The sequence below is a fragment of the Cebus imitator genome, unplaced genomic scaffold (genome assembly GCF_001604975.1).
Source record: "Cebus imitator isolate Cc_AM_T3 unplaced genomic scaffold, Cebus_imitator-1.0 Scaffold478, whole genome shotgun sequence".
Lineage (NCBI taxonomy): Eukaryota > Metazoa > Chordata > Mammalia > Primates > Cebidae > Cebus > Cebus imitator.
Genome location: NW_016107793.1, coordinates 352,643 through 361,310, shown reverse-complemented (window position 1 = coordinate 361,310; position 8,668 = coordinate 352,643). Strand labels below are relative to the sequence as shown.

At 51.0% G+C, this 8,668-nt stretch overlaps 1 protein-coding gene across 1 annotated transcript in view; it reads right to left on the bottom strand.

Moving 5' to 3' along the window:
• Positions 1–8,668, bottom strand: part of CDHR2 (cadherin related family member 2) — a 45,448-nt gene that overhangs the window by 21,339 nt on the left and 15,441 nt on the right. The window contains exons 2-6 of the mRNA XM_017512807.2: positions 7,738–7,804; positions 7,397–7,468; positions 3,759–3,898; positions 3,566–3,616; positions 1,563–1,652 (exon numbers count right to left, since the gene is read on the bottom strand). Coding sequence (XP_017368296.1) covers positions 1,563–1,652; positions 3,566–3,616; positions 3,759–3,898; positions 7,397–7,468; positions 7,738–7,804 — 420 coding nt within the window. The remainder of the gene's footprint in view (positions 1–1,562; positions 1,653–3,565; positions 3,617–3,758; positions 3,899–7,396; positions 7,469–7,737; positions 7,805–8,668) is intronic.

Sequence of the window (8,668 nt, the reverse complement as noted above, 5' to 3'; positions counted from 1 at the left end):
TTTTTGTATTTTTAATAGAGACAGGGTTTTGCCACGTTGGCCAGGCTGGTCTTGAACTCGTGACCTCAGGTGATCCACCTGCCTCAGCCTCCCAGAGTGCTAGAATTACAGGCATGAACCACCGCACCTAGCCATGACCTCTACTTCCTAATGGTGGCCAAAGAGATCTTTGAAAATTATGAATCAGACCACATCACTCTTGTGCTTCAAATACTCCAAGGGTTCCCCAATTCTGTCCAGACCAGACCCCTCCGAGGCCAGGCTGCCACCCACCTCTCTGACCTCACCTCCTCCTCACCCTGCCCCTCCAGCTGCACTGGTTGAGCTCGTTCCTGCCTCAGGGCCTTTGCACCTGCTGTTTCCCTGCCTGGAGCACCCCTTCCAGGAGCATCCCCTGCCAGCTCCTTCTTGCCATTCAGGTCTCTCTGTTCAGATGCCCTCAACTCAGAGAGGCATTTCCTGACCCTTCAACTTAAAGCAGCGTCTGCTGCAGTCACTTCCTCCACTTTGCCTTGTCCCGTACTCATGGTGAAACTAACCCCCATCTGAAATCATCCTGCATATTTTGTTTGATTGGTTCCTGTCTGTGGCCTTCCCTAGGTAAACTGCCGAGAATAGCAACCAGGTCTGTCTTACTCCCCAGGTAACCTCAGCACCTAGGACAGTGCCGGGCACGGAGGCATTCCATCAGAGCCTGTCACACGGCTTTCCAGGCCACACATGTCTGGCCTGGCGTGAGACCCCCCCACCTCAAAGCTTTTTGCAGGCACATGACAACGGAGGTTCAGGAGTGGTGGCATTTGCTGCCCAGTGACCATCGGGGAACCTCCTTTCCATCCATGTTGCTTAAGTGGAACTATCCCCACTTCCCTCATTTGCTGTGGGGAAGGCCCATGACGCTGACCTAATTCATGAGAGCCTTCCACACCCCTAAACTGGCTCAAGGATAGCTCATGACCCACAATGAGCCAATGAAAGTCAGCCCTGGGGTTTGGGCTGGAAAGATTGAGAAAGAGATGGTCTCCTTCTCAATGTGAGCCTATAGTGTTATCACCACTCATCCCCCAGGATGGAGGCAATAAGAGAAGCCGAGCTGAGAGGAGGAGAGAAACTCAAATCATATCTTGATGTGATTTGAGTACCTGGATCCAGCCATGCCTGAATATATTATTTCAAATCAAATTTCAAGTTGTGATTTGGCTCAAATCAAGATATGATTTGAGTACCTGGATCTGGCCATGCCTGAAGTCTTAGATATCTCTACACTTTTTAGATACACAATCAACGCCCTTTTTTGTTTTTGTTTGTTTGTTTGTTTTTGTTCTTGTTTTGTTTTGCTTTGCTTTCATCACTGAAAGAATTCCTAACCTGATTGATTGCAAAATATTGCTGTAACCATTGTTTGTGGGGTTACTTTCCCCTGGCTTTGGTTCTTGAAGCTGCCTCTGCTAGGAGAGGCTTTTCCCAATCCTGAATGCCCCACTGACTGCCTCCGGCTCTTTCTACTCTGCGAAGTGATTTGGGATGCCCCTGCCCCACAAACACATTAAGGCAGGTGTCACCTCGTCAATGCTGGTAGAGAATGCGGTGTTCTGGAAAACGGGTGCGTTGTCATTTCTGTCTTCCACGATCACCTGCATCTCCTTCTGCCTCTGCAAGTGAGAAAGCCCAGGGAGCCCAGAAAACAGGATTTAAAACACCAGGAAAGTGGCAAGTTTAGTACAAAGAGCTGGCGTCCTTTGCGTAGATCAGCCTACAGTTTGGGCGCTCTCTCTCTCTCTCTCCATATGGTTTTTGGGGCTCTTTTTTAAAAAAAAGTAAAAAAAATAGAGACCAGGTTCTCTCCATATGTTGTTTTCTGAACGATTTGAAAGTAAGTTGCATCATTAGTTAATTTTTTTAATGCAAAATATGCCAGCCAGGTGCAGTGGCTCACAGCTATGCACTTTGGGAAGCCAAAATGAGAGGATCACTTGAGCCCAGGAGTTCAAGACCAGCCTGAGTAATATAGTGGGACTCAGTCTCTACAAAAAAATGTTATAATTAGTATGGTTGGCGAGCGCCTGTAGTCTCAGCTACTCCAGAGGCTGAGTTAAAAGGATTGCCTGAGTCCAGGAGGTGGAGGCCGCTGTGAGCTGTGATTGCACCACTGCACTCCAGCCTGGGCAAGCGTAAGATCCTAACTCGGTAAAATAAAATTTAAAAAAGTTGGGGGAAAAAAATCTGAGTCCTATTACAGGAATGAGCATTTTTGCTTTGTTTGTGCTGGTATGAGGCTGTGGACAACTACATGACCACCAGAGGTAAAAAGCTTTAGAGCCGCTCCCACCCTAGATACAGACGGCGCAAAACTGGAGATTTGTGTGTAGACCCAGAGAGGGCTCTCAACCCAATCACTGAGCGGGCAAAGCAGTCTTCAAGACAATATAGACAGCTGGATCCCACTGGGTTTCAGAAAACGCACCAAAAAATACATGGAAGCATGTACCTCAGTGCTGAGGGTGTCAAAGAACACAGCAACGGGGAACACTTCAGTGGGAGTGAGCTGGGAAGGATTTTCCAAGGGGACTTTAGTTTTATCTACAAGTTTTATTTATTTTGAGATGGAGTCTCACCCTGTCACTCAGGCTGAAGTGAGGTGGTACGATCTCGGCTCACTGCAGCCTCTGTCTCCCGGGTTCAACAGAGTCTCGTACCTCAGCCTCCTGAGTAGCTGGAATTACAGGCATGCACCACCATGCCTAGCTGATTTCTGTATTTTTAGTAGAGATGGGGTTTCTCCATGTTGACCAGACTGGACTTGAACTCCTGACCTCAGGTGATCTGCCCACCTTGGCCTCCCAAAGCGGGAAATAAAAGTGTAGTTTCAACTGCCAAAGCAGTTGAAAATGATTGCCTTTGGGGCACTGCGGTGGGGAGGGGAGGAATTTGGTACTTTCTAATCAATGTTTATATAAATTAATAATACATTTAACTTTATACTTAAAATATAATCAATATATTTATATGTAAGCAAAAAAGCCCTCATATGATATAAATCATTTATTTATATAATTTAAATAAATTTTAGTTGGCTGGGTGCGGTGGCTCATTCCTGTAATCCTAGTACTTTAGGAGGCCACTGTGGGCGGATCACAAGTTCAGAGATTGAGACCATCCTAGCTAACGCAGTGAAACCCCGTCTCTACTAAAAATACAAAAATTAGCCGGGCGTGGTGGAGCGTGCCTGTAATCCCAGCTACTCCGGAAGCTGAGACAGGAGAATCACTTGAACCCAGGAGGTGGAGGTTGCAGTAAGCTGAGATTGCGCCATTGCACTCCAGCCTGGGCCACAGAGCAAGACTCCGTCTCAAAACTAATATAAAATCAAATTAATTAATTAATTTTTAAAAATACTAAAATCTTAGTCATATTGTATGACCAAAAAAGGGTCTAGTATAATCTCAATATAAATAAACATTAAATTCACTGTTAACTGGGGCACTCTCTGCTTGCTGGAGGTGGGGATGCAATGAGGAATGGGCTCTCCCGATCCCTGTCTACCCCCCTGCACTTCCCAACTCACGTGGTTGAAGCCGTCGCTCACGGAGATGGTGACTTGGAATGTGTAGAGTGTCTGCAGCAGCCAGAGAGAAGGGGCCAGTGGTGAGCTCCTGCTGGGTGGGAGCACAGGGGGTGCCGCCACCAGGATGCGGGTTCCCAGGGCCCTCCCAGTGCCCCCTCCCCATCCCATGCCCTGTCCAGCTGATGCTCTTTACCTCGTAGTCCAGAGGGCTGGCCAGCTTCACTTCCCCAGTGTGCGGAGTGACGGTGAAGAAGTAGGCATTGGAGCCGCTCATCGCATAGGTCAGATTGTCATTGTCCTGGTCTTCAGCTACCAACCAGAAGGCCTGGGCACCTGGGGATGAGACGGGGGCTGCCCAGGGTCCACAGCCACCCTTTCAGTGCTGGTCTGGCCAAGCTGGCTGTGAGGCTGGGCTGGGCGCCTGGCTGCTCGGTACACAGGCTGGACTTGCCATCTGGGACCTCCCCAGGCCTCAGGGCCCCTGTTCGTCAGCACGCATTCCGAGGCCTTTGGATGGTAGCATCCTGACTTCCCTTATGCCCAGTGACTTGAAGGGTACTGGACACAGTGTGAGGGGCTGTACCCAGGCATCTGCCCCTCTCCTCGCTGAGCCCATGGCCCTGCCCTCTCCAGAATACCGAGTTTCCGTGACACAAGACTAGAAGCGGCTGGCATGAACCTGTCCCAGCTGCAGCAGCTGGGTGCAGACTAGAACTTTCAAGAGCCTTCCGGGACACCCCCTTTCTGCTCAAGTGAGCCAAAGCTGCGTCCAGCACACTGCTGGCCTCCTGAAAGTCCCAGCTTGTGCTGCATGCCTGAGCACAGCAGCGGGCTGGTCATCCCACTCCCTAGCCTGAAAGGAACTTTTTACAGAGTCATCAAACCCACCCTATCCCCGTATCCCCACCTCCTTTACCCATCCAGCCTCTGCTCCAACACCTCTGCTGGTCCCGCTGTTCATTAGCAGGGACTTTCTCCTTTTCATGAAGATGCATTTCCCTGAAGCTCCACCACAGGGCTCTGGCTTCTGCCACTGGCACAGGTGCCTACGTCCCCCGATACTTTCATGGGCCACAAGAAAGTTGAATTTATTTTAAAAGCAGAAGAAGGCCGGGTGTGATGGCTTCCATCTGCAATCTCAGCACTTTGGGAGGCTGAGACAGAAGGATTGCTTGAGCCTAGGAATTTCAGACCAGCCTGGGCAACATGGTGAGACCCCCATCTATACAAAAAAATTTTTTAATTAGGCTGGGCAAGGTGGCTTACACCTGTAATCCCAGCACTTTGAGAGGCAGAGGCGGGTGGATCACTTGAGATCAGGAGTTCGAGACCAGCCTGGCCAACATGGTGAAACCACGTCTGTACTGAAAATACAAAAAATCAGCCAGGCATGGTGGCACATGCCTGTAATCCCAGGTACTGGGGATGCTGAGGCAGAAGAATTGCTTGAACCCGGGAGGCGGAGGTTGCAGTGAGCTGAAATCATGCCACTGCACTCCAGCTTGGGCAACAACAGGGCAATACTCCATCTCAAAAATAAATAAATAAATAAATAAAATTAGCCAGGTATAGTGGTGCACAGTGGCCCATGCCTATAATCCCAGCACTTTGGGAAGCCAAGGTAGGAGAATTGGTTGAGCCCACGAGTTGGAGACCAGCCTGAGCAATGTAGCAAAACCCTGTCTCTACTAAAAATATAAAGTATTAGCTGGGCATGGTGGTACATGCCTGTAGTCCCAGCTACCCGGGAGGCTGAGGTGGGAGGATCACTTGAGCCCAGGAGGTTAAGGTTGCAGTGAGCGTGATAGCCCCACTACACTCCAGCCTAGGGGACAGAGCTAGACCCTGTCTCAAAAAAAAAAAAAGTCTTGTAGGCCAGGCGCGGTGGCTCACGCCTGTAATCCCAGACACTTTGGGAGGCCGAGGCAGGTGGATCACAAGGTCAAGAGATCGAGACCATCCTGGTCAACATGGTGAAACCCCGTCTCTACTAAAACTACAAAACATTAGCTAGGCATGGTGGTGTGTGCCTGTAATCCCAGCTACTCAGGAGGCTGAGGCAGAAGAATTGCCTGAACCCAGGAGGCGGAGGTTGTGGTGAGCGGAGATCGCGCCATTGCACTCCAGCCTGGGTAACAAGAGTGAAACTCTGTCTCAAAAAAAAAAAAAAAAAGTCTTGTACGCTCCTCCCTCTCCAGCCTCCGTGGGATAGACACGAGAACAACAGTTGCCTATAGGGAGCAGAGATTGACCAGAACAGCGTACAGGGAACTTTCTGGGTGGAAATACTTTCTCTTGATCAGGGGCTTGCTTGCACAGGTTTCACAGTTGTCAACACTGTGGTGTCCCTTGCTTCATCTGGCAGCTTTCGATATTCCTGGATTCTATTCTGACACTGCAACAAAGGCTGTGACTTGTCCCCCAGTATCTACTTGTCCCCCTTTTATGAGAACAATGGAGCCCCAGATTTTGAGCTGGGCACACGGCCGACCAGAATGAAGGCCATATTTCCCAGGTTCCCTTGCAGCTAGGTGTGGGTCTGTGGCTTAGCTTTGACCAAAGAGATGAAAGTAGACACAGTGTGTATAAAATCCAGAAAGGAATGCCCTAGGGAAGGCGGGGCACTGAGCAGGAAGGCTGCCTGACCCACTCCCACCCAGCCCCACAGGGAGGACAGCATAATGGGATGCACCCCGGAAGCTCCTGGCTCCTGGACGGCCATGGGGGAGGGTGATTCACCTCTGCCTTGTTTGCGTCTCTGTTATTTGGGGTCCCAACCAATAATGCCACCTATGGTTTCTACTTCCCCAACCTATATATATATCCTGTCTTCTGGGAATCTGTTATCTAAGGCCCCCTGGCTCCTACCAAAATGATGTTTCCCAAACTTCATTCATTCCTGTGTCACTGTCATGACCTTTGTTTTGATTTTACTGTGACCTTTGCTGTATCTATATTCTGTTCCTGGTGCTCATTCTTTAAATTGACTTTCCATTTCATTTAAAGACATTTACTTTAAAAGCAAACTTTACATCAAAACCCATCTCACCTGCCATAGATAGAAAGTAACTTTACAAATAAAAACAAAGCAAAGCTGAGCGCTGTGGCTCACTCCTGTAATATCAACACTTTGGGAGGCCAAGGTAGGGCGGATCACGAAGTCAGGAGTTCGAGACCAGCCTGGCCAACACGGTGAAACCCCTCTCTACTAAAAATACAAATATTAGCCAGGCGTGGTGGCGTGTGCCTGTAGTCCCAGCTACTCAGAGGCTGAGGCAGGAAATTGCTTGAACCCGGAAGGCAGAGGTTGCAGTGAGCTGAGATCACGCCACTGCACTCAGTCTGGTGACAGAGTGAGACTCTGTCTCAAAGATAAAAAAAAGCAAAGCAAGTCATTAGCTTCTGTGAAAAGTTCTGAGCCTGACACCTGCTCTCTCTTAAAAAAAAAAAAAAGCAGCAAAAAGCAGGGGAGTGGGAGTGGAGAGATTGCAAGTGTGAGCAGGGAGGAGGAAGCCTGGCCCAAGGCGATCCTCCAGTCAGACCGAAAGCGATGGAAAATGCCGGGGCGGGGGTGGGGGGTGGGGGGGTGCCTGGTGATTTGGCGGGCGCTGGTGTGAGGGCCCCTGGAGGTGCGTCTCACACCCTTGGGGACACCACTGTTGACCCAAAAGCAGAAGAGGAGAAAACAAACTTCTGGAATCTGCTCCCTTCAGGCCCTCTTTGTCCCACAGTGAGCCATGGAGCTGCAGGGATTGGGGCTCAAGAGGATGCCCCAGGACTTTGTTGTGCGTCAGGGCCAGGCATGCGGCAGACACAGAGGCCAGGACTCACCCACAGGCAGGTCCTCGGGCAGGATCACTGCTGTCATGTTGGCCAGGAACTTCGGGGGCACATTGGCTGCCACTGTAGGGACACCGAGTGCTGGAACATCGGGACACCCCTGCAAAGCCCAGCCCCCACCTGCTCCCTGGGAGCCCACACTAGTCCCTAGGGCCACCCAGGCCACCTGTCCAGGCCTGGATTCCTCCCCAGACCTCCCCAGAGCAGCCAAGCACAGAGCTGGCCATAGGAGCTGGGGTTTACTGATGAGGGATCCCCTTCCCTGCCCTTCCGGAGTGTCCTTCAAGGGTCCCTAGGTTAGGGCTGCTTGGCGGGGGAGGGGAGACACTTACCAGACACCACAAGGGCAGGAAGCAGGAAACAGGACAGCCACAACTGGGCCATCACATCCGCAGGGACCTAAAGGAAGAGGTCAGGGAAGGGTTCCTGGACTCAGGCCTCCCTCCTGCTGGCAGACCCCCATTTGCCTGGGTCTGACCTGAGCCCACCCATCACCACTGCTTAGTAGTTCTCTCCTAGCGCCTCTATCACCCTCTGTCCATTTTCCAGATGCTCCAGGGTAGGGAGAACCAAGGGGCAGGCCAAGTAGGGTGGGGGTGGACGCGATGGCTGAACCTGAACTTGACCCCAGAATCCAGAACCCACTATGCACCAGGAACTGCTCCAAGGCACTAGACGTTCAATCGTGTTATTCCCACAACTGTGAAGTGGCTGCCAAGACACCGAGGGAGCAAGGGGCTCGCCTGAGGCCTCAGAGAGTCAATTATAAGACCATGCTTGGAACACAGGTCTTTTGGATTCCGGAGTTCATTCTCCCAAACTCTGCACCATACCTTTGAAGTGTTCAAACTGATAGCATCCTTCAAAAGCAAGGCCCTGGAGAGGGACTATGATTTGTCCAGGACCACTCAGAGACTATGGGTGGGCAGGTCTCTGAATGGTCCTGGACAAACCATAGTTCACCTCTGTTCACCTACTGATACATATAATGGCTGTCTTTGCAGCCTTTCCCAAACTGTGCCGCATGGAACCCTGGCCCTCTGAGATGCACCATAGCAGAAGGGTTCCCCCATCAGGTGGGTCTAGGGAGGGCTGCATGCTCTGGGATCCTCGTTGATTGACAGCTGGACAGAGACCCCTAGAAAACCCTGCTGGGGGCCGGGCGCGGTGGCTCAAGCCTGTAATCCCAGCACTTTGGGAGGCCGAGGCGGGTGGATCACGAGGTCAAGAGATCGAGACCATCCTGGTCAACATGGTGAAACC